General features: G+C 47.9%; 2 protein-coding genes across 3 annotated transcripts; both read right to left on the bottom strand.

The window, feature by feature from the left end:
• Positions 1-238: 238 nt before the first annotated feature.
• LOC310659122 (uncharacterized protein) lies at positions 239-9,771 on the bottom strand. Of its 2 annotated transcripts, none has more exons than XM_083402258.1 (3): positions 9,588-9,771; positions 8,504-8,676; positions 239-3,248 (listed from the first exon to the last, which is right to left on the bottom strand). In XM_083402258.1, the coding sequence occupies exon 3, from the start codon at positions 2,911-2,913 to the stop codon at positions 1,432-1,434; it is 1,482 nt and encodes a 493-aa protein (XP_083258384.1). In that variant the 5' UTR covers positions 2,914-3,248; positions 8,504-8,676; positions 9,588-9,771; the 3' UTR covers positions 239-1,431. The 2 variants fall into 2 exon arrangements, with proteins under 2 accessions (XP_083258384.1, XP_083258385.1); XM_083402259.1 differs by having other exon boundaries at positions 8,504-8,600.
• Positions 9,772-15,942: 6,171 nt separating this feature from the next.
• LOC310659135 (uncharacterized protein) lies at positions 15,943-22,069 on the bottom strand. The gene is made up of 4 exons (XM_083402285.1): positions 21,798-22,069; positions 20,705-20,877; positions 19,063-19,201; positions 15,943-17,388 (listed from the first exon to the last, which is right to left on the bottom strand). Exon 4 carries the CDS (start codon positions 17,285-17,287, stop codon positions 15,962-15,964), a length of 1,326 nt encoding a protein of 441 aa, XP_083258411.1. The 5' UTR covers positions 17,288-17,388; positions 19,063-19,201; positions 20,705-20,877; positions 21,798-22,069; the 3' UTR covers positions 15,943-15,961.
• Between the last annotated feature and the right edge of the window lie 3,257 nt (positions 22,070-25,326).

Genomic DNA, 25,326 nt, shown 5'->3' with positions numbered 1-25,326 from the left:
CACATCCATTAACTTACAGTATTATCAGTTTTCTTCAAAATGCTTAGGAGGCAGGGATGAAGTTCTGGTGAAGAAGCCGTGCTTGGAGATCATGCGGTGGGGGAAGTGACAGAGTTTGGTGCAAAAACCGTCTTGCATGCTTGAGTAGAGCAACTCCAGCCAAGTAGCAGCAGGGTAGGGGCCACGTGTAGAGCAAGTCCCACGCTGAGGTCAAAAACACACACAGAGGCAGCAGGACTTCTTCAGTAATAGTTTACTGAGCTTTCAAAGCATACAGTTCTCACTGGGTCCCCAGTGAGACACAAAACTTAGCTCCTGAGAGCAAATCCAGTTTCAGCAGTAAAAAAATACACCACACAAGATATCTAAGTCAGGCACACAAGGGAGCAAGGGAGGAAAGAGGCTGGAAGGACACAAGGCAATGGAGGTGTGTCTTTCACTTCCGGTCGTCTGGGAGGGAAGTCAGCAACTCAGCATCTGCAGGGGCTTCACGAAGAAAAGCTTTATGCCGGCTGCTTCCAGGCAAATGAGCATCCCAGAAACACACACTGTGATCTGTGGGGTGTTGCCATATCCATTGTTTTTGAAAGGTTACCACAATTTGGTCTAGAAACCAGTATAGGATGAGATCAATATATCGCCCAGCCCTAATCCTCACTCCCCACCAGAAATCCAGATTCACCAACTCCCCCTCAGTATCAAAAGGTACCTTACATCTAAAATTATACTCACTATTGTGAGACGTTACCTTCATTATTTCATTACTATAGTTTTACATATAAACAGCAGAACTTCAAATACACGACAGCTTTTAAGATGGATTTTCTGCTGAGTTCAATGCTGTGAAGAAGAGTAAACTCTGAAAGGAACACGTTCCTCACTCCATACATCTAAATGGGTTCTCCCCTCTGAGAAGAGGAGGAGTTTGGATTTGATATCCCGCTTTATCAGTACCAGAAGGAGTCTCAAAGCGGCTAACATTCTCCTTTCCCTTCCTCTGTGAGGTGAGTGGTGCTGAGAGAATTCAAAGTGTGACTGGCCCAAAGTCACCCAGCAGCTGCATGTGGAGGAGCGGAGATGCAAACACGGTTCCCCAGATTATGAGTCTACCACTCTTAACCACTACACCACACTGGCTCTTAGATGTTCCTTAAACACTCCATTATAACTAAAGCATTTCTGCAATCTTTCCCTTTAAACAGCTTCTCCTCTTTCGAGGGTTGATGGGTTTGTAGGGTGTCAACTGTTAAAGTTCTTCCTGTCCATGAGCCTGTAGATGTAGGACTTCCACTAGGACTGAACCTCTTTCTACTTTCCTGACATTTATATGGTTTGTCTTTTGTGTGAGTTTGTTGACATAAATCAAGGGTTCCACTCTGACTGAAGCTTCTTCTACAGTCCATACCTTTAAATGGTTTCTCCCCTGTGTGTCTACTGATGTTTTCTAAGATTTCTATTATCACTAAAGCTCTTTCCACACTCCATACATTTAAAAGGTTTCTCTCCTGTGTGAGTCCATTGATGTTGTCTAAGGTGTGCACTCCGGCTGAAGTTCTTTCCACACTCGATACATTTATATGGTTTCTGCCCTGCATGAGTCCGTTGATGTATTCTAAAGTCTCCAATCCGAATGAAGCTCTTTACACACTCCATACATTTAAATGGTTTCTCCCCTGTGTGAGTCAGTTGATGTTGTCTAAGGTTTGAATTGAAACTGAAGCTCTTTCCACACTCCATACATGTAAATGGTTTCTCTCCTGTGTGAGTCCGTTGATGTTTTCTAAGGCCTGCATCGTAACTAAAGCTCTTTCCACACTCCATACATTTAAATGGTTTCTCTCCTGTGTGAGTCTGTTGATGTATATTGAGGTGTCCACTCTGACTGAAGCTCTTTCCACACTCCATACATTTATGTGGTTTCTCCCCTGTGTGAGTCCTTTGATGTGTTCTAAGGGCTGCATTGAAACTGAAGCTCTTTCCGCACTCCATACATTTAAATGGTTTCTCCCCTGTGTGAGTCCGTTGATGTGATCTAAGGCCTGCATTGTGACTGAAGCTCTTTCCACACTCCATACATGTATATGGTTTCTCTCCTGTATGAGTCCGTTGATGTATTCTAAGGTTTCCAATCTGAATGAAGCTCTTTCCACACTCCACACATTCACATGGTTTCTCCCCTGTGTGAGTCCGTTGATGTCTATTGAGGTGCCCACTCTGACTGAAGCTCTTTCCACACTCCACACATTTAAATGGTTTCTCCCCTGTGTGAATATGTTGATGTTTTCTAAGGTTTGAACTGAAATTGAAGCTCTTTCCACACTCCATACATTTAAATGGTTTCTCTTCTGTGTGAATATGTTGATGTTTTCTAAGGCTTCCACTATCACTAAAGCTCTTTCCACAAGCTATGCATTTAAATGGTTTCTCCCCTGTATGCGTCCGTTGATGTATTCTAAGGCCTCCACTCTGACTAAAGCTCTTTCCACAAGCCATGCATTTAAACGGTTTCTCCCCTGTATGTGTACGTTGATGTGTTCTAAGGGTTCCAATCTGACTGAAGGTCTTTCCACACTCCATACATTCATATGGTTTCTCCCCTGTGTGAGTCCGTTGATGTGATCTAAGGTCTGCATTGTAACTGAAGCTCTTTCCACACTCCATACATTCATATGGTTTCTCCCCTGTGTGAGTCCGTTGATGTGATCTAAGGGTTGCATTGGAACTGAAGCTCTTTCCACACTCCACACATTCACATGGTTTCTCCCCTGTGTGAGTCCGTTGATGTCTATTGAGGTGCCCACTCTGACTGAAGCTCTTTCCACACTCCACACATTTAAATGGTTTCTCCCCTGTGTGAGTTTGTTGATGTATTCTAAGTGTATCACTTCGACGGAAGCTCTTTCCACACTCCATACATTCATATGGTTTCTCCCCTGTGTGAGTCCTTTGGTGTAATTTAAGGTTTCCACTCTAACTGAAGCTCTTCCCACACTCCCTGCATTTGAATCCTTTCTTACCCATGGGAGTCCTCTGATGTGTTCTAGGTTTTTCACTGTCAGTGAAACTCTTTCCACACTTCAAATCTTTAAAAGGTTTCTCTCCTGTGACTTTGTTGATGGGAGCTATGTGTGCTCATTCAGTGAAGCATATTCCACATTTCGCACATTTCAATGTCTATTCCTAATGAAATGAAATGTTCCCTGTCCCCTGGAATTCAGACGTTCTTCAGCGTGGGCAGAGAGGAAGTCCTTTTTGGATTCCAAGGAAGAGGACAAAGGGAAAAGAACAAATCAAACACCATTAGCCCCTTCTCTTATTTCAACATCTCCTACATCCCCCCGCTTCCTACCCATGTTCCCAATTTCTAGGAAATAATAATAATAATAATAATAATAATAATAATAATAATAATAAATTAAATAGTTATTATTTATACCCTGCCCATCTGGCTGGGCTTCTCCAGCCACTCTGGGAGGCTTCCAGAAAAATAATACTGTAATATATCAGACATTAAAAGCTTCCCTAAACAGGGCTGCCTTCAGATGTCTTCTATGGTCTCAGCAGCCGCTCCCAGTCCCCAGTCTAGCTGCTGCATTCTGGATTAGTTGTAGTTTCCGGGTCACCTTCAAAGGTAGCCCCACAGAGAGCACATTGTAGTAGTCCAAGCGGGAGATAACCAGAGCATGCACCACTCTGGCAAGGCAGTCCGCAGGCAGATAGGGTCTCAGCCTGTGTACCAGATAGAGCTGGTAGACACCTGCCCTGGACACAAAATTGACTTGCGCCTCCATGGACAGCTGTGAGTCCAAAATGACTCCCAGGCTGCGCACCTGGTCTTTTAGGGGCACAGTTACCCCATTCAGGACCAGGAAATCCTCCACACCTGCCCGCCTCCTGTCCCCCAAAAGCAGTACTTTTGTCTTGTCAGGATTCAACCTCAATCTGTTAGCCGCTATCCATCCTCCAACCACCTCCAGACACTCACACAGGACCTTCACTGCCTTCAGATTTAAAAGGGAGGTAGAGCTGGGAAACATCCGCATACGGATGATCGCCCAGTCCAAACCCCCTGATGATCTCTCCCAGCGACTTCATGTAGATGTTGAAAAGCATGGGGAGAGGACAGAACCCTGAAGCACCCCACAAGTGAGAGCCTAGGGGTCTGAACACTCATCTCCCACCACCACTTTCTGAACACAGCCAGGAGGAAGGAGCGGAACCACTGTATAACAGTGCCCCCAGCTCCCAGCCCCTCAAGACAGTCCAGAAGGATGTTATGCTTAATGGTATCAAACACTGCTGAGAGATCCAGCAGAACTAGGAAGCAGCTCTCACTTTTGTCCCTAGCCTGCCGGAGATCATCAACCAGTGCGACCAAGGCAGTTTCAGTCCCATGATGAGGCCTGAATCCCAACTGGAAGGGATCCAAATGGTCTGCTTCTTCCAGGCGTGCCTGGAGTTGTTCAGCAACCACTCGTTCAATCACCTTGCCCAAGAATGGAAGATCTGAGACTGGGTGATAGTTGGGGTTTTTAAGAAGCGGTTTAATAACCACCTCTTTCAGCGGGTCTGGAAAGGCTCCCTCATGGAGGGAAGCATTCACCACCCCACGAAGCCTATCGCCCAGCCCTTCCCGGCTAGCTTTTATAAGCCAGGATGGGCAAAGATCCAAGCAGCCTGTCCACATCCTCGGGGGTAACAGATTGGAATTGATCCCACACAACTTGACTAGACAGGACTCTAGCACTCTCCCCTCCCCTCCGGCCATGCTCCCACGGTGGAGTCTACCTCTTTCCGAATCTGAGCGACTTTATCAGCAAAAAAACTTTGCAAAATCATTGCAGGAGATCATGTGGCCCGTACTGAGCCCTGATGGAGCAGGTGGTTCTGCTAAATTGCGAACCACCTGAAAGAGTCTCCTGCTGCTGTTTTCTGCAGATGCAATAGAGGCAGTGAAGAAAGTCGTCTTCGCCATCGCTACCGCCACTTGGTAGGCTCGACACTGAGCTCTAACCCGTGTCTGGTCAGATTCAGAATGGGTTTTCTGCCACCGGCGCTCTGGCCATCTCAGCGATTGTTTCATTGCCCTCAGATCCGTGGGAAACCACAGGGCTGTCCGGGCTCCATGCAATCGGAGAGGGCACTTCAGAGCCAAACAGTCAATAGCCCTGGTTAACTCCACATTCCAGCGGGCCACCAGGGAATCAGCTGAAAGCCCATCAACATGGGATCAAACATCCCCTACCACTCTCTGGAAACCATTTGGATCCATTAAGTGGTGGGGTTGGACCATCTGAATCGGTCCCACCTCCCTGCAGAGGGGAAGGGTCACAGAGAAGTCCAGTTGCACCAGGAAGTGATCTGACCATGGCACTTCTTTAGTTTCACTTTTACTTCGTGTCAGATCACCCACGTGACTAGAGGTGAACACTAGGTCTAAGGCATGTCCATGACTATGAGTTGGGCCAGACTTATTCAGGGACAGCCCCATGGAGGCCATGCATTCCACAAAGTCCCGAGCAGCCCCTTGTAAGGTCATGTCGGTGTGGATGTTAAAATGCCCTAGGACACTCAAACTAGGTGTCTCCAGGAGAACATCCGCCACGACCTGGAGCAGCTCGCGTAGGGAATCCTTGGTCCAGTGGGGAGGTCGGTACACCAGAAGGAATCCTGTACTGCCCCTATTGCCCAACTTCCGGAACATGCACTCAGAGAACTGGGTCTTCCCAATAAGACGCCTGGTGAAAACTAATGACTTCCTAAAAATCACTGCAAACCCCCCTCCCCGCCCACAAGGCCTGGGTTGCTGTGTGTAAGAGAAACCTAGTGGACTAGCAGCAACAAGGACAGGCCCATCTGCTTCATCCAACCAAGCCTCTGTTACACATGCCAGGTCAAGTCCTCCATCCACTATCAAGTCATGGATCACAATGGTTTTATGGATCATTGACCTGGCATTGCACAGCAGCACCTTCAGGTCATGTGGGTATCCCCTTCCAGTATCCGTCCGGTCAAGACCAGACCTGGAGGCAGGGATAGTCCTCAAACAATGACTAAGCCCGCTTCTTCGGTAATGACGTGGTCTGGTCTTAGCGTAACTCCTCCTCCTACCCATGATCACTGAGATCGGTTGCCCCAGTACACACACACACACACTCCCGTGGAACTTGCCCCAGCCATTTTGTTTGATGGGACCCACTCCCAGGCAGCCCTGACCCCTCCCCTTAAAATCAAATTAAAACGTATACAAAAAACAAACTAACAAAACAATAAAACAAAAAAAGAGTACGTTACAAACACACCACAATTAAATTAAATTAAACAAATTCCCGCACCCAACTAAACACCCACCCCACCCCTCTTACGCACAGCAAATGAAAAAGCAATGCCATCAAATGATAGTAATGCAGCAGAAACCTTTCATAATCCTCAATCATCGTTAACAGCACAGCATGATCTTGGAATAAAGACTTTTCAAATCAATTGTTTCCTCACAGGAAAGGCAGCTGCTCTCTGTCCATGAACAGGCCCTCTCTTTCTCTGGTTCATCGTTCCTTTGGACATTCCCCATCCTCTGCATCATGAAGACACTGAGGTCCAGCTCTGAGGGCCTTCTGGCGGTTCCCTCATTGCAAGAAATGAGGTTACAGGGAACCAGACAGAGGGCCTTCTCGGTGGTGGCGCCCGCCCTGTAGAACGCCCTCCCTTCAGATGTGAAGGAAATAAGCAGCTATCTTATCTTTAAAAGACATCTGAAGGCAGCCCTGTTCAGGGAAGTTTTTAATATTTAACGCTGTACTGTTTTAAACATTTGATTGGGAGCTGCCCAGAGAGGCTGGGGAAACTCAGCCAGATGGGCGGGGTATAAATAATAAATTATTATGATTATATTATTATAATCCTCCATCCAGCCCAGTTTCCACCTCTAGATCTTCCTGAGTCACCTTCACAGTCCCAATGCCCTCAGGAGGTCCATGTGGACCATTTTGGGAGACCCAGGTCTACATCTTTTCCAGGGGCTGTGGTCTGGGTCAGTCAGAGAACTAGTGACAAGGCTTGGTGCTTGGGGTCAGCTGAATGGGTGCTCAGGGAAGCTCCTGTTCTTGGAGATGGACCTCCGTCTACATGCCTCACATTGCATGGAGAGAGCAGGAGAAGCAGAAGGAAAGCAGATGGCACATGGGAAACACTCCATCCCAATGGTTCTTTATAATGATGATGTGCTGCCTGATCTCGAGCCCCTCTTCTGACACAGGACTACCCTCATTTGGCACTGATAAAGCTGGATATTCAAGGCAAAGGGATAATTGTACTTAATGGAAAGTTCAACCTTGTAACACTGTCCTAAAGGATCTTCACTCGCTCTCAGTGCATTTCCGAGCACAATTCAAACTGCTTGTGCTGATCTTTAAATTATAATGCTTGCATCTTTCAGGCAAGAAAAGTATTGATCTAACATATAGAGATCATTCCTAGTCTATTGGTTCAAGAAAGTTCTGGTAGTTTTACTCTGTGTGATTCAAAGCTGGTGTTTTCTCCAGCTGGAACATTTTAGCTGATAAGGCAGATTCCTTTCTGCTGAGAGCAGGTGGTGGGATGAGTTGTAATGAGATTATGCTGAACCTTCCTTGTGTTTGGGAACCAGAAGAAGCTGGTTTAAACTGGAGTGAGCCAGGCTTGTTATCCAGTCCCAAGTTTACTCTGACACTGAATTGTTTATAAATTACAGTATTGAAAGGCGCCTGGTCCCACTTCCTATTCTGCTATTCTCTACTCTGCTTGTGTCTTTCTTACTTGAGTGCTGTTTTGGTATGCTTAGTTAGGGTTTGACTGTAAATTCAGTTTTTGGATTGTTCTGCTTCTTTGCCTTTTGTACTAAATTTCACTGCTGAATGGATTTTTTGCTGCCTCTGAGTGTTTTTCCTACTCTGCTAACTATATGTCAGACGTGGAGATCATTAGGGAGGAGCAAGATCTGCGACCTAAAGCCCTCAACCGCCTTGGCCCTGTAGACCTAAAGTAGTGTCTCCACCCCCATCGCTCAGTTTGAACATTGAGGTCCTCCTGCTGGTCCCCTCTCTGTGAGAAGTGAGGTTACAGGGAACCAGGCAGAGGGCCTCCTTGGTGGTGGCGCCCGCCCTGTGGAACGCCCTCCCTTCAAAGGTCAAGGAAATGAACAACTACCTGACATTTAGAAGACAGCTGAAGGCAGCCTTGTGTCAGGAGGTTTTTAATGTTTGATGTTTTCCAGTCTTTTATATGTACTGGAAGCTGCACAGAATGGCTGGGGAAACCCAACCAGATGGGCGGGGTATAAGTCCTAAAATTATTATTATTATCTTCTGGGGCTTTTTTGTAGTTATTTTGGAATTTGTACTGCAATATCAGCTCATGAAATGTTATAGGTGGAGAAAATCACAGGGTTGCTGTAAAATATAATCCCACCCACGACTTCTCATTCACATACAGTCTGTAAATTTGGGGGGGGGGTCACACACTTTACCTGTGCTAATACTGGCAGTCTTTGGCCTTCACAGGCACACCCGGTGTGTAGAGCCTCCAGCCACAGGCACTGTCTATCATGAAAATGGATCCTTTGACTGGGAAGATATATGCAATGGCTGTCACCAGATGATGGTGGGTTGTATCTCAGCTTGTCAGTCACTGTGACTCTGCCTACAAAGAATAAAAGGAACAGAAATGCTTTTCAGGTGCAACTTCTATATGAATCCTGAGAGCCATTCCATGGACTCTGCACCCGTTTCTGATGACAGGTGTACATTATCCTCATCCTCAGTGGAAAAGAGAATAAGGATGGAAGCCTGAGAGAGAGGAAAAGGTTTCTGGCTGCTTCCTGGGTGGGATTGCGGAAACCAAGAGCCGCTTCTGAGAAGGCCTCCCCCCTCCCCTCTTCCTCTCAGGATTTCCTCTCCTCTCCAGGGGACCAGTGGTTGGACTGGGCAGAATTGCTGTGTCTGGACAGGGCAGGGGATTATTGGGTGGAAGGAGGATGGAGATTGTAGGAAAGAAGGGTGGGGGGACAGGACCCGACTTTCCAGGGATCTTTCTCTGGTCGCCTTGAAGGGGGGGGGGTCGATTCCTGGCTGGGAGGGAGAAGCCAAGGCGGCCCCTCCAGAGATTCATGATGGAGATGTCTCCCCAAAGACTGGTCTTCCTCCCTCCCCCCCCCCCCATTGCTGCGCTTCCTTGTCCCGGGGATGCCCCCCCTTCTCCCCCCCCCACTTCCATGACCCCCTCTCTTTCTCCCGAAGTCTCCCCTGCACCCAGACGCCCCCTTGGCCCGGCTCACCCCTCGCCCTGCGCGACCCATCTCTCCGTCCCTATTGCCCCCCCAAGACGAGCCGGGGAGGGACAGGGGGTCTCCCGCACCCCTTAACCCTTTCCTGGCCCGCTTCTCTCCGCGCCCCAGGGATGCCTGCGCGGGGGAAACGGGGCCAGGGAGTCCTCGTGGGTGGGCGCCCCACGTCCGCCCCTGCGAGGAAAGCCCCCTCGGCAGCACGCACGCAGGGATCCAAGCCCCACGGAAGGCGCTTGGGGGAGCTGGCGGGGTCTCGTGACCCCTTTACCTCTTTGTCCTCGCTCCCGATCCTCCCTTCCTTTCCTGCAACATCCACGGGGGTGGGGGGGATTTACCAGCCGCCCCTCCTCCCCTTTCCGAAAGCGCGCGCCCCTAGAGCTACGGGCCAGAGAAGAAATCCGAAGGGGAAGCTCCACTTCCGGGAGAAGAAGGGAGGTTGGGAGGGGGCTCACACCCCCATTCCTTCAGGAGAAGCCGGATTGGAGGAGGGGGAAGGAGGGGTGGGACTTATGGGGGCGGGATCTGGGGTTGTGGGGGCGGGGGAGAGAAGGAGGTGCCGGGAAGGGAGGGAAAGGATTGAGGATCAGGAGAGCGGGGGAGGGGCTGATCCCGGAGATCCAGCTGCAACGTGCCCCCCCCCATTGCAACATCCACCCCTCCCCCACCCCACGAGCTTAGATCCCTCCGTGTTTTAGGTCTTGGTGCTGTTCAAAGCAGGAATGGAGGGGGGCAGCTAAACGACTCCCCCAAATCCCAGCTCCCCACCCCAGCCTCTAAGGCCAGGACAAGGACCGTGGACACAGGCACAGGCCATGCACAACAGCCAAGCGGATTCCAAAATCTGAGGGCTCCCTTGGAGAAAAAACAAGGAGACCAGCCAGGAAGAGGAGAGCAAAAGAGCAGCCAGTAGGTCTGGACTGAAGACTGTCTCCCCAGGACTCCCACCTGCCACCAGGTGGAACAAGATGGAAGCCCCCAACAAAAGAAGACCCCAACTTTTATTAGCCGCTAATCCCCCATGCTACACCCCCAAGACTACATCATGACTACATCATTGACACATCACAGGGAGAAAAAGAAGAAGAAGAGTTCAGGGAGAAAAAGAAGAAAAAGAGTTTGGATTTGATATCCTGCTTTATCACTCCCCTTCAGGAGTCTCAAAGCGGCTAACATTCTGCTTTCCCTTCCTCCCCCCCCCCAAACACTCTGTGAGGTGAGTGGGGCTGAGAGACCTCAGAGAAGTGTGACTTCTCTGAAGGAGGAGGAGTTGTGGTGGTAACCTAAGGGTCTTCTCATCTGTTCCTCCTTTCCTCTCCCCATGATTACATTCCTGAGGACAAAGGGGAGTTCACTGTTTCCTGCCCCCCAGAGGGAAGGGCTGGTCACTGTCCTGTGTTTCAGTCCGAACTGAATCCACTTCCATATGCAGGTCCTTTGTGAGTGGAATGATCTTCTGTCCAGGACCATCAAGGTTGGCATGCCAACTGGGTAGGGCTCGCTGCGGACGTGTTGGCTGCCTTGTGTCAAGTCTCCCCCCTTTGATAGTCCTTCACTCATGGTGTAAAATAAAAGTTGAACGGTGCAGATCCAATGTACGGCTGATTTTGTATGAATTTATAACAGAAGTGTCATGTATGTCCTGTGTGAGTGTGTGTGTGTGTGTTGTTTGTACAAACTGAATGATTGGGCGGGGGGTTCCTGCAACACATGAATCCCCATCCCAAAGAAGGGCAGTGCCAAAGAATGCTCCACCTGTGGGAATGTTCAGGGATGCAGGAGAGTATATATTATCTGGTTATATCCTTATCCAACTTGTGTTAACAAGTTTCCAATATCAGCAGAGTAAAACATTCCCCTTTATTTTAAGTTTGCAACGGCAGCGTTTGCTCAGGCTCGCTGAAGCCTCTATAATAACTATTCTGGTAATTTCCCCTTATTCCCTCATAAAATAGAAGAGACGACACAGTCTTTTACAAAAGTATAAAAAGAGTTTACTCACATTCTGTTCACAATCAGATCCCAGAAGGCAGACTTAGGCTTAATGAAGTAATATACATTTGGAGTCTATCTTATAATAAGACAGTCCCTGTCTCCTCTCTTGACTGGGAGCCAAGAGGGCATCTTTAGCTTAGTAGATGTTGCTTCTTCGAAGGAAGAGAGGCAAGAGAGAGATGGCTGCCCCTGCCCTGTACTTTTATCATTACCTGCACAGGTGAGGCCACACCCACCTCTAGTCACATGCAGAGGAAGTCTGTCCCAGCCCAGAGGAAAACAGGAAGTTTACCTGCTGGCTGGACAAACATCCCTCCCCATGTCTAAACATGTACAATCTAGGAATGTTGTGATTGACTGCTCTTGTGTTTCACATCCCACACCACCTACCACACAATTGCGCTCATTTCACACGCTAGCAAGGTTATGCTTAAAATGCTACAAGGCAGGCTTAAGCAGTATGTGGACCGAGAACTTCCAGAAGTGCAAGCTGGATTTCGAAGGGACAGAGGAAGCAGAGACCAAATTGGAAACATGTTCTGGATTATGGGGAAAGCTAGAGAGTTCCAGAAAGACATCTACTTCTGCTTCATTGACTATGCAAAAGCCTTTGACTGTGTCGACCACAGCAACCTATGGTGAGTTCTTAAAGAAATGGGAGTGCCTGATCACCTCATCTGTCTCCTGAGAAATCTCTATGTTGGACAAGAAGCCACAGTTTGAACTGGATATGGAACAACAAAATTGGGAAAGGAGGACGGTATATTGTCTCCCTGCTTATTTAAAGTAAATGCAGGATTCATCATGTGGAAGGCTGGACTGGGTGAATCATGTAATAAAAAATTTAAGGTCTTATATATATAATAAATGTTCATAAATGTACCAAGCAAGCACATAAATAGATATGTCGACCACATGTCTGGAGCAGCTCAGGAAGACCGTCCTGAAACCATTTAGACTCCCAAACTGACCAAATGTTTACTCTGCAAGGAGGGAGGGGGTGAGGGAACCTTCCCATTGTCTCAGGAATTGGGAAATCACCATCTCAAAGGAATGGCCAGACTACCAGGAAAGGGAATCAGATAAGGCATTATCAGAAAACCTGCCAGACAGAAAAAACAACAACATTCTAATTTCTGTTGTAGACCGCCTTTTCTGTGATGTAGGTATGATGTTTGTGGGGAGTGGTCTGGGGTTACACCCCTTCTGTGATGTATGTATGATGTATGGAGGGGTGGTCTGGAGCTCCAGGGAAGGCAATTTAAAATGTCTGTATAAAGGCAGGCACACCTTTGTTCTGGGTCCTCCTCCTTTCCTGCGTGTGAGGGGAGCGCCCTGTTGCAGCAGATCAATAAAGATCAGGCTTACGAGCGGCTTTGCTTCTCAATATTCTCTGGTTGCCTCTGTTGTTTTCTCCTACCAATGGAGAACCTACAAGGGACTCTATAAAGGGCTCTTGTGCCCCCCATAAGGGAAGAAGGGCAGCTTTGGTTTACAACAGATGGCACCCACCCCAGATGGGACCTTCGGTTGCCCGGATTCTGGGGGCAAGGAAGGACCGATGATCCAGCGCGCACCAGGCCATTTGCCAGGAGGAGCCACCAGCCCTCTACAGACCCCAGGGTCTGGAAATAAGTGGAGTTCCAGCGGGGCTAACCAGAGAAAGCAACGCTTGATCAGGCTGGCCTCAAATTTATTTATTTTTAACATAATCTTTATTGATTTAAACTACACACATATACAAAGAATTTACAATCTCATACTGCAAAAAAGACAATTAAGAAAAAACAAAGAAGAAAATACAGAAAAAGGAAAGAAGAAAAAGCAGATTTATGTGCATAAAAAAAATTAATCTTCCTAATTAAATAAAAAAGACTTCTGACAAAATGAGTCTTACAATTATTCTCATTGTACTGTTTATACTGCCATTGTTGTTTTTTTCGCACAGTTTTATATTCTTTGATATTGTTCCAGTCTACTCCACAAACAGCATTTGTTGTGTTTACAAGTATCACTCAAGTTCTGCTAATATGGTGTGGTTGGTACAATATGATCTTCTATAATTCTCAAATATTCTCCCTTCTCCAAGTATTTTCTGGTTCAATCCTCCTCTATCTCTTCCCATCAGTTTTGCTAGTTGTAAATATTCTAACATGAGTAGATGGCTTCTCTTGGTGATGTCCACAAGGGTATTTTTGGCTCAAGTAGTCCTTTATATTTATTCCAGATTTTATATCTCGGTTTCTTTCCACTCCATATAAATCTAGATATTTCCCTTTTCCACTCCTTAAAACAATTCATTCCTCCTAAAATGGGCATTGTTTGGAATAAGAAAATCATTTTGGGAAGGATATTCATTTTCACAAACGAGACTCTTCCCCAGAGTGAGAGATGGAGTTTGGTCCAGGTTTCCATATATTTTTTTAAAAAATTCTTTCCATACTTTACTAGAATTATCCTCATATAAATTTAAACTTTTATTTGAAATCCAGATCCCTAGGTATTTAACCTTATTTTTAATTTCCAGGCCTGTTTTTTTCTTGAAGTTCTTTTTTTTCTTCCATTGTGAGGCTTTTTGTCAGTAATTTAGTTTTTTGGTAGATTATTTTCAGCCCCAGGCCGACCATAAATTAATCTAGTAAAAGACCCTGGGATGGCCAGGAGCAGCGCATGCGGACGTGAGTCTAGGAATGGAGAAGATTGTGGGCAGGAATCTCTGAAACACCCAGCAACCCAGATTCTCATCCTTTGCTGTCTCTCTTTTGCTTACGGTCTTCACTCCCAGCCTTTCTGGCAAGAGGTAGCGAGGAGGGGGAGGGGAGAATGGGAGACTTGGGGTTCTGCAATTAGAGAGGCAATTAACTGCAAGGGGAGAACGCCAATCAAAGCTCTCATTCCCTGTCGGGGAACCTAAGATCTGAAACTTTACCTTTTTCCCAAGGAAGACGCCCCAAGGCTGGTCCAAGTGGCCAGTTTGGATAGCAAGGGGCTTGGTTTCCAATTTCTCTTTTTCTCGTAAATGCAGCTGCACCGGCAGCACCAAGATCTGGAAGGAAGCGACTGGTGCGCGTCAGAGCGCAAGGGTGTTTCCAGTTCCTTTCCGTTCTCTCTGGAGCAGCCAGATTTGGCACTGGGCTGCCAGGCGTCCAATGGAAAGGGACTCTTTTCCCTAGAGTGTAAGAGGCAGAAAAGGTTGCTGGGACCCCATTGGAAAAAGAGGGAGGGAGAAGGACTTTGTAGAGAAGACAAACGACTGTGAGGTCAGGAAAGACCTGGGAAAAGGCTAGCGGGTTTTTGTTTTGGTTGAAAAATTGGATCCCCACATTCTAAGAGTTCTAACTGCCAGAAGCAAAGGCTGGTCGCAGCAGGAGGGGGAGTCTCCCTGGATGCTTCAGCAGCAAGCCTCCTCTGGGTCTCCTGCCCCCCTCCTCTCCTCCCTCTGAGCCTGAACTGCTCTCTGCCCCAGACTCTTCCGGCTCACCAAACCCCGTTTCCTCCTCAGCTTGCAAAATCTCCCCTTCTGGTCTGCTCCCCTTTCTCCCTCTTTCGGCTCATCCCCCCCGTGCTGGGAGATCATGCGGGGGGGGGGGTGACAGAGTTTGGTGCAAGAAACAAAGGTACTTTCATCTAAAATTATACTCACTATTGTGAGATGTTCCCTTATTTCATTATTATACAGTTTTACACATAAACACCAGAGCTTCACATATACCTCATGCTTTTAGGAATGGTTTCCTGCTGAGTTCATTGCTCAGAGTGGACTCTGAGAAGAAGACATCCCACACTCCATACATCTAAATGGGTTCTTCCATGGGAAAGTCCCTGGATGTTCCTTAAATACTCCATTATAAATAAAGCACTTTCTGCAGTCTTTTCATTTAAACTGCTTCTTCTCTCTGAGTTTGTTGATGGTTTGAAGGGTTTTAAGTCTTAAAGTTCTTCCTGACCATGAGTATGTTGATTTAGAACTTCCGCTAGGACTGAACGTCTATCTACTTTCCTGATATTTATATGGTTTGTCTTTTGTGTGAGTTTGTTGACATAAATCAAGGGTTCCGCTCTGACTGAAGCTCCTTCTACAGTCCATATCTTTAAATGGTTTCTCCCCTGTGTGTCTGCTGTTTTCTAAGGCTTGAACTGAAACTGAAGCTCTTTCCACACTCAATACATTTATATGGTTTCTCCCCTGTGTGAGTCCGTTGGTGTAATCTCAGACTTCCATTCTGACTGAAGACCATTCCGCACTCCACACATTTAAATGGTTTTCCCCCTGTGTGATTCTTTTGATGTCTTCTAAGGCTTCCACTATCACTAAAGGTCTTTCCGCACTCCATGCATTTAAATGGTTTCTTCCCTGTGTGAGTCCATTGATGTTTCCTAAGGTATCCACTATTACAGTGTTTCCCAACCTTGGGCCTCCAGCTGTTTTCGAACTACAATTCCCATCATCCCTGACCACTGGTCTTCCTAGCTGAGGATTATGGGAGCTGTAGTCCAAAAACAGTTGTAGGCCCAAAGTTGGGAAATGCTGCACTATTACTAAAACTCTTTTCACTCTCCATGCATTAAAATAGTTTGTCCCCTATGTGAGTCTGTTGCTGAGTTTTACTAAAACTCTTTCTGCACTCCATACATTGAAATGGTTTCCCGTCATGTGTGAGTCCGTTGATGTTTTCTAAGGTTTCCATTAACATTAAAGCTCTTTCCACACTCCATACATTTATATGGTTTCTCGCCTGTGTGAGTCCGTTGATGTCTTCTAAGGCTTCCATTTTCACTAAAGCTCTTCTCACACTTCATGCATTTAAATGGTTTCTCCCCTGTGTGAGTCCGTTGATGTGATCTAAGGCTTGTATTACAACGGAAACTCTTTCCACACTCTATACATTTAAAAGGTTTTCCCCCTGTGTGAGTCCATTGATGTGATCTAAGGTGTCCATTCTGACTGAAGTTCTTTCCACACTCCATGCATTCAAATGGTTTCTCCCCTGTGTGAGTCCGTTGATGTGTTCTCAGGCTTCCACTATAACTAAAGCTCTTTTCACACTCCATACATTTGAATGGTTTCTCCCCTGTGTGAGTCCGTTGATGTTTCCTAAGGCATCCACTATTACTAAAACTCTTCTCACACTCCATACATTGAAATGGTTTCTCCCCTGTGTGAGTTCGTTGATGATTTCTAAGGTCTCCACTCTGACTGAAGCTCTTTCCACACTCCATGCATATAAATGGTTTTTCCCTTGTGTGAGTCCGTTGATGTTTCCTAAGGCATCCACTATTACTAAAACTCTTCTCACACTCCATACATTGAAATGGTTTCTCCCCTGTGTGAATCCGCTGGTGTAATTTAAGGACTCCATTCTGACTGAAGCACTTTCCACACTCCATACATTGAAATGGTTTCTCCCCTGTGTGAGTCCGTTGATGTGTTCTAAGGTTTCCATTATCACTAAAGCTCTTTCCACACTCAATACATTTATATGGTTTCTCCCCTGTGTGAGTCCGTTGGTGTCTTCTAAGGCTTCCACTATCACTAAAGCTCTTTCCACACTCCATACATTCATATGGTTTCTCCCCTGTGTGAGTCCGTTGATGAATACTGAGGTGTCCACTCTGACTGATGGTCTTTCCGCACTCCATGCATTTATATGGTTTCTCCACTGTGTGAGTCCGTTGATGTTTTCTAAGGCTTCCACTATCATTCAAGTTCTTTCCACACTCCATACATTCATATGGTTTCTCCCCTGTGTGAGTCCCTTTGTGCAATTTAAAGTTTCCACTCTGACTGAAGTTCTTCCCACACTCCCTGCACTTAAAACGCTGAGTCCACTTAAAACAGTGAGTCCACTGGTGTGTTCTAAGTTTTGCATTGAAAGAGAAGCTCTTTCCGCACTCCATACCTTTAAATGGGTTCTTTCCTTTTTGTGTTCGTTGATGTGAACTATGTGTGCTCATTCGGTGAAACATATTCCACATTTCACAATTTTAATGGCTATTCCTAATGAAATGAAAGGTGCCCTGTCCCCTGCAATTCTGTCTTCTCCATCACCTTTTTCAGGGTGGGCAGAAAGGAAATCCTGTTTGGGTTTCAAGGAAGAGAACACAGAAAAAAAGGGCACATCAACCGCCATTAGCACCTTCTCCTATTTCAACATCCCCTACATTCTCCCATGTCCTACCCATGTTCCCACTTTTTAGGAAATGAAAATGGTATAATGTCTAATGATAGTAATGCATCAGCAAACTTTCATAATCCTCAATCATCTTTAATAACACAGCATGATCTTGGAATACCGTTGTCCTCTGAGACTACCTTTCAAATCAAGTGGTTGCCCCCATTTCCACCTCTAGATCTTCATGAATCACCTGCACAGTCCCGCTGACCTCAGGAGGTCCATATGGACCATTTTGGGAGACCCAGGGTCTCTTCCAGGGACTGTGGTCTGGGTCAGTCAGAGAACTAGTGAGAAGGCTTGGTGCTTGGGGTCAGCTGAATGGGTGCTCAGGGAAGCTCCTGTTCTTGGAGATGGACCTCTGTCTACATGCCTTGCATTGCATGGAGATAGCAGGAGAAGCAGATGGCACATGGGAATCCCAGGTGTAAACACCGACCCAAATGGTTCTTTATAATGATGATGTGCTGCCTGATCCTGTGCTTGCCTTCTGACAGAGCACTATCCTAATTGGGCACTGAAAAGCAGGATATTCAAGGCGAGGAGATAACTGTACTTAATGGTAGGTAGACATATTGGTCTGACACAGTTGAAGTAAAAAAATTAACAAAAATAGTCCAGTAGCAACTTAGGGTCTTGGGAGAAAAGTAATGACAAACCTAGACAGCATCTTAAAAAGCAGAGACATCACTTTGCCAACAAATGCTTGTATAGTTAAAGCTGCAGTTTTCCCAGTAGTGATGTATGGAAGTGATAGCTGGACCATAAAGAAGGCTGATTGCCAAAGAATTGATGCTTTTGAATTCTGGTGCTGGATGAGACTCTTGAGAGTCCCATGGACTACAAGAAGATCAAACCTCTCCATTCTGAAGGAAATCAGCCCTGACTGCGAACTGGAAGGACAGAACCTGAAGCTGAGACTCCAAGACTTTGGCCTCAAGAGAAGAGAAGACCCCCTGGAAAAGATCCTCATGTTGGGAAGATGGAGGGCACAAAGAGAAGGGGACGACAGAGGGCGAGATGGTTGGACAGTGTTTTCGAAGCTACCAGCATGAGTTTGACCAAACTGCAGGAGGCAGTGGAAGACAGGAGTGCCTGGCGTGCTCTGGTCCAGGGGGTCACGAAGAGGCAGACACGACTAATCGACTAAAAAACAACAACAACAGCAGCAGCAGCAATTTAGGGACCAACTAAGTTTGTTCTAGGTATAAGCTTTCGTGTGCTTGCACACTTCTTCATATAGTGATGGGTAGTGGGAGACGGTAGTAGGAGTACCTTCTGAGAAAAACCCCACCCCACCCTCCCACGATATACAAGGGTCTGGTGACATCTGTGTCGGTGTATCTGAAGAAGTGTGCATGCACACAAAAGCTTATATCTAGAACAATCATAGTTGGTCCCCAAGGTGCTACTGGACTATTTTTAAATATTTTATTTCAACTGCGTCAGACCAACACGGCTGCCTACCTGCATCTAGATGTCATGGGGTGTTGGGGAGCAGTAGTTCCTTTGGTGGGGGACATGTCCTTCTGGGGTCATTTTTCCACCCTTGGTCCCCACCCTGCACTCAGCTCTCACCTGTGGCTTCCAGAAGCTGTCAGCATGCAACAGGAGTTCAAGCAACGGCTTCAACCGGCCGGCTAACCCAGGTGAGGATAGCTGATGGGTCTCAAATCCTTGGGGGGCTGGGGAATTCTGCTGCACCTGAAGTCAAGCCCTGGTGGATGGAGAGGAGGAGAACAAGCGTGAATCCCACAGTCCAGAAGGCAGATTCTGCCCGTGCGGAAGAGGAACCTGAAGGGCAGGTGGGGCACGTCCACCTGGAGGCTTGTTATCTAGTCCCAGGGTTACTCTGACATTGAATTGCATATAAATTGCAGTATTGAAATGCGCCTGCTCCCACTTCATATTCTGCTATTACTCTACTCTGCTTGTCTGTTTCTTACTTGAGTGCTGTTTTGGTAGGCTAAGTCAGGGTTTTACTGTGAGTTACATTTTTGCTATTTTTGGATCCTGTTATGCTTATCTGTCTTCAGTAACAAATTTCTCAGCTGAATTGTTTTTTTGCTGCCTCTGAGTGTTTTCTCCTACTCTGTTAACTATACATCGATCATTATGGAGGCGCAAGATCTGCAACCCAAAGCCCTCAACAGCCTCGGCCCTGTGGACCTGAAGGAGCATCTTCACCCCCATCGCTGAGTCCAGACAGGGAGGTCCGCCTCCGAGGGTCTTCTGCTGGTTCCCTTGCAGTTAGAAGTGAAGTTCCAGGGAACCAGGCAGAGGGCCTCCTGCCCCATGGAATGCCCTCCCTTCAGAGGGCAAGGAGGTAGGCAACTATCTGAGATTTAGAAGACAGCTGTATCAGGAAGTTTTTAATTTTTGGATGTTTTACTGTCTTGTATATGTACTGTAGGGACGCGGGTGGCGTTGTGGGTTAAACCCCAGAGCCTAGGACTTGCCGATCAGAAGGTCGGCGCTTCGAATCCCCGTGACGGGGTGAGCTCCCATTGCTCGGTCCCTGCTCCTGCTAACCTAGCAGTTCGAAATCATGTCAAAGTGCAGGTAGATAAATAGGTACCGCTCTGGCGGAAAGGTAAACGACGCCTCCATGCGCTGCTCTGGTTCGCCAGAAGCGGCTTAGTCATGCTGGCCACATGACCCGGAAGCCGTACGCCGGCTCCCTCGGCCAATAAAGCGAGATGAGCGCCGTAACCCCAGAGTCGGCCACGACTGGACCTAATGGTCAGGGGTCCCTATACCTTTACCTATATGTACTGTAAGCTGCCCAGAGTGGCTGGGGGAAAAGACGAATACTATAACTTTTACAGTGGTACCTCGTGTTACAGACGCTTCAGGTTACAGACTCTGCTAACCCAGAAATAGTACCTTTTGTTAAGAACTTTGCTTCAGGATGAGAACAGAAATCGCACGGTGGCAGGAGGAGGCCCCATTAGCTAAAGTGGTACCACAGGTTAAGAACAGTTTCAGGTTAAGAACGGACCTCCAGAACGAATTCAGTTCTTAACCCGAGGTACCACTGTACTATTATTATTATTATCATTATCATGTGATTTTTGTAGTTAATTTGGAATTCGTACTGCAATATCAACTCATGAAATGTTGTGGGTGGAGAAAATCACAGGGTTGCTGTAAAATATAATCCCACCCACAAACTCACATTCATACACACTCTGTAAATTTGGGGGGTCACACGCCTTACCTGTGCTAATACTGGCAGTCTTTGGACTGCACAGGCACACCTGGTGTGTAGAGCCTCCAGCCACAGGCACTGTCTATCAGGAAAATGGCTCCTTTGACTGGGAAGATTCATGCAGTCGCTGTCATCGGATGCTGAAGGCTTGTATCTCAGCTTGTCAGTCACTCTGACATTGCCTACAAAGAATAAGAGGAATAGAAATGCTTTGAGGTGCAACTTCTATATCAACCCTGAGAGCCATTCCATGGACTCTGCACCCGTTTCTGATGACAGGTGTACATTATCCTCATCCTCAATGAAGCAGGCGGTGGAAAAGACACTTAAAGATGGAAGACTGAGAGAGAGGAAAAGGTTTCTGGCTGCTTCCTGGGTGGGACTGCGGCAACAAAGAGCCGCTTCTGAGAAGAACTCCCCCCTCCCCCCCGGGATTTCCTCTCCTCTCCAGGGGACCAATGGTTGGACTGGGCAGAATGGCTGTGTCTGGACAGGGCAGGGGCTTATGGGGTGGAAGGAGGATGGAGATTGTAGGAAAGAAGGGTGGGGGGACAGGACCCCCACTTTCCAGGGATCCCTCTGGTTGCCTTGAAGGGGGGGCGATTCCTGGGCGGGAGGGAGAAGCCAAGGCGGCCCCTTCGGAGATTCCCGAGGAAGGCACGATGGAGATGTCTCCCCAAAGACTGGTCTTCCTTCCCCCCGAAAATGCTGCCCTTCCCTGACCCGGGGATGCTCCCCTCCCCCCTCTTCCATGACCCCCTCCCTCTCTCCCGGAGTCTCCCCTGCACCCAGAAACCCCCTTGGCTCATCCCTCGCCCTGCGCGACCCATCTCTCCGTCCCTAATGCCCCCCAAGACGAGATGGGGAGGGACAGGGGGTCTCTATGCAGGCGCCTCCCGCACCCCTTAACCCTTTCCTGGCCCGCTTCTCTCCGCGCCCCAGGGATGCCTGCGCGGGGGAAACGGGGCCAGGGAGTCCTCGTGGGTGGGCGCCCCATCTCCGCCCCTTCGCAGCACGCGTGCCGGGATCCAGGCCCCACGGAAGGCGCTTGGGGAGCTGGAGGGGTCTCTGGGTCCTTTTCTCCCCCCCGCGACCCCTTTACCTCTTTGTCTTCGCTCCGATTCTCCTTTCCTTTCTTCCAACATCCACGGGGGGGGGGTCTCCTGCCTCCTCCCTCCCCTTTCCGAAAGCGCCCCCCCCCCCGAGCTACGGGGCAGAGCAGCAATCCGGAGTGGAAGCTCCACTCGCAGGAGAAGCAGGCAGGTTGGGAGGGGGCTCACCCCCCCATTCCCGGAGCAGAAGCCGGATTGGAGGAGGAGGAGGAAGGGGTGGGATGTTTGGGGGCGGGATCTGGGGATGTGGGGGCGGGGTGAGAGGAGGATGTGCCGGGAGGGGAGGGAAGGAATTGAGGGGGGGGAGGGAGGTTTCCCCTCTACCGTCTTCCTTCTGGATCAGGAGGGCGGGGGAGGGGCTGATCCCGGAGATCCAGCTGCAAAGTGGGTCCCTCCTGCAAGGTTTGCATTGCAACATCCTCCCCTCCCCCACCCCACGAGCTTAGATCCCTCCGGGTTTTAGGTCTTGGTGCTGTTCAAACCCCCAAATCCCAGCTCTGACTCAGGCCAGGACAAGGACCGTGGACACAGGCACCGTCCATGCACAACAGCCAAGAGGCTCAGAAAAGCAGCCAATACAATTGGAGCCAGAAGCGGATTCCAAAATCTGAGGGCTCCCTTGGGCAAGAAATAAGGAGACCAGCCAGGAATATGTTACGGAAATTACGGGGGGGGGGGCACATCTTTAAAGTTAAATATTACCAATATTATGCCTGAATGTATCCTTCCAACTTGACAGCTCAGGGAAGTCACATAGCTTTAAAAATAATATAAAATCATCTCCTTTGCCAGTTCCCCCCATTCCAAAGCTATTTTCCCCTTGCAAAAGGACTCCAGGAAGTTCTCAGAGGTGACAATTGCTGGGCTCATTGTTAGCCAAAGGAAGCCAAATCTCATCACCTGACTCGCCTCAGGCACCAGACATGCAAAGGAAGTTCTATTGTACTTTTGGGTGGTGGGCACTTAAGACATATTTGTCTATGCTCATCTTATACCTGAGTCTTGCCCTGCCATGTCTGCTTATGCTAATCTTGTACCAAGGACTTGTCTGGACATGTTTGCCAAGGTTAACCCCTCCCCTTTGAACTGTATTCTGGGATGTGGTGGGAAAGTTTTAAAAGTCTTTGTCACCCCATCCTTGGGGTTCAAATTTGCTTTTGAACCTATTGCGCAATAAACTTTGGTCTACAGCTATTTGCTCCGGTTGGCTGGACTCCTTCCTTTATTCCGCAGGGACCCGCGGGCTCTGCCCAACCAGCTGGGGGACTGAGCAGCCTCACACCTAGATTTTCCCCTAACAAATAGCAGAGTAAAAGAGCAGCCAGGAGGTATGGTCTTGATTGAAGACTGTCGCCACAGGACTCCCACCTGCCACCAGGTGGAACAAGATGGAAGCCCCCAACAAAAGATCACCTCAACATTTATTAGCTGCTAATCCACCATGCTACACCCCCAAGACTACATCATGATTACATCATGACTACATCATTGACACATCAAACAGAGGAGGGGTTGAGGGAGGAGTTGTGGTGGTAACCTGAGTGTCTTGTCGAGAGCCAGTGTGGTGTAGTGGTTAAGAGCAGTAGTCTCGTAATCTGGGGAACCGGGTTCGTGTCTCCACTCCTCCACATGCAGCTGCTGGGTGACCTTGGGCCAGTCACACTTCTCTGAAGTCTCTCAGCCCCACTCACTTCACAGAGTGTTTGTGGGGGGGGGAGGGGAAAGGAGATTGTTAGCTGCTTTGAGACTCTTGAAGGGGAGTGATAAAGCGGGATATCAAATCCAAACTCTTCTTCTTCTTCTTCTTCTTCTTCTTCTTCTTCTTCTTCTTCTTCTTGTCACCTGTCCGGTTCCTCCCTTCCTCTCCCCATGATTACATTCCTGAGGACAAAGAGGAGTTCATGTGTTTCCTGAACACATGAATCCCAATCCCAAAGAAGAGCAGTGCCAAAGAATGCTCCACCTACCGTACAATTGTGCCCATTTCACACGCTGGCAAGGTTATGCTTAAAATGCTACAAGGCAGGCTTAAGCAGTATGTGGACCGAGAACTTCCAGAAGGGCAAGCTGGATTTCAGAGGGACAGAGGAACCAGAGACCAAATTGCAAACATGCGCTGGATTATGGAGAAAGCTAGAAAACATTTTACTTCTGCTTCAGTGACTACGCAAAATCCTTTGACTGTGTCCACCACAGCCAACGATGGCAAGTTCTTAAAGAAATGGGAGCGCCTGATCACCTCATCTGTCTCCTGAGAAATCTCTATGTGGGACAAGAAGCTACAGTTAGAACTGGATATGGAACAACTGATTGGTTCAAAATTGAAATAGCAGTATGACAAGGCTTTACATTGTCTCCCTGCTTATTGAACGTAAATGCAGAATTCATCATGCGAAAGTCTGGACTGGAGGAATCCTGTAATAAAAAAGTTAAGGTTGATACGGAAGGGGGGGCATGTTTGTCAACCCCCTTCCCAGAAGCCTTCAGAGGGTTTGAGGTGATGACCTCAAGGGCGCCCGGGCCTGCAAGGACCCCCCAGCCCCCTCACTCTTTTGCACTAAGCACCACGCAAAACCCAAGCCCCCAAATAAAGTGCCCTTTCCCTGGGTAGACCGGAGGAGCTAGTAGCGTATTTTATGAATGAACAGACTATTTGCCTACGGGAGCGTCCTGACCAATCAGCCTACACCGAATGCAGCCTCCAGCCAATCAATACAATGCATTTGGTCCGCAGTGTCAGCTCTTGCAGGCCTCCTTTACCTTCGGACAAGCTGTTGACAGCTCCCTGATGGGAGAACAATGGACTGACACCTTGTATCCTTGCTAAGCCCATCCAAATTGATACAATGGATCAATTCGTTTCCCAAATGAGCTGCCACTGTTTTAAAGGGCTAAAAAAAATCCATAGAAAATCACCCGTACCACCGATTCTCTTGCTTTCCATGCCAAACTGCTCAATTTCCTCAGGACTTCAAGACTGCCCAGTACCTTCCATAATCCCTCAAGCGGGAGGTCACGTACACCCAGGAAGGACCCCATTGATGCCAAATCACCCGGTCTAGCCCTTCCTCCAGGCTCGGCCGGGTGACAGACTATGCAAACTAAGACCCCATTGCCCTCTTATCACCGGTACTCAGAATGTGCCTTTCAATACATGTTCCAACTCTGCAGGATTCCCCCTCCCTCCTCCATATCTTAATCCTGTAGAACCCACCCCTTCTCTGATGTAATTGTGATGTAGCAATGATGTAGTGATGATGCTTTTGAACTGTATCTGGGGTAATGGTGGAAAGTTTTAAAAATTAATGTCACCCCATCCTCGGGGTTCAATCTCGCCTTGAACCTGTTGCACAACAAACGTGGATCTTCTCCAACTTGCTCCAGTCTCTGGCTGCGCTCCTTTTGTTCCGCAGGGACCCGCGGACTCAGTCCGATGAGCCAGGTGGCAGAGCAGCCTCGCACCTGGATTTTCCATAACAAGGTCTTGTATATACAATAAATGTTCATAAATGTACCAAC

This window comes from Podarcis tiliguerta, assembly GCF_965153285.1.
Source record: "Podarcis tiliguerta genome assembly, chromosome: 10".
NCBI lineage: Eukaryota > Metazoa > Chordata > Lepidosauria > Squamata > Lacertidae > Podarcis > Podarcis tiliguerta.
The sequence above is the reverse complement of the archived record's forward strand: the minus strand, read 5'-3'. Positions and strand labels throughout refer to the sequence as shown.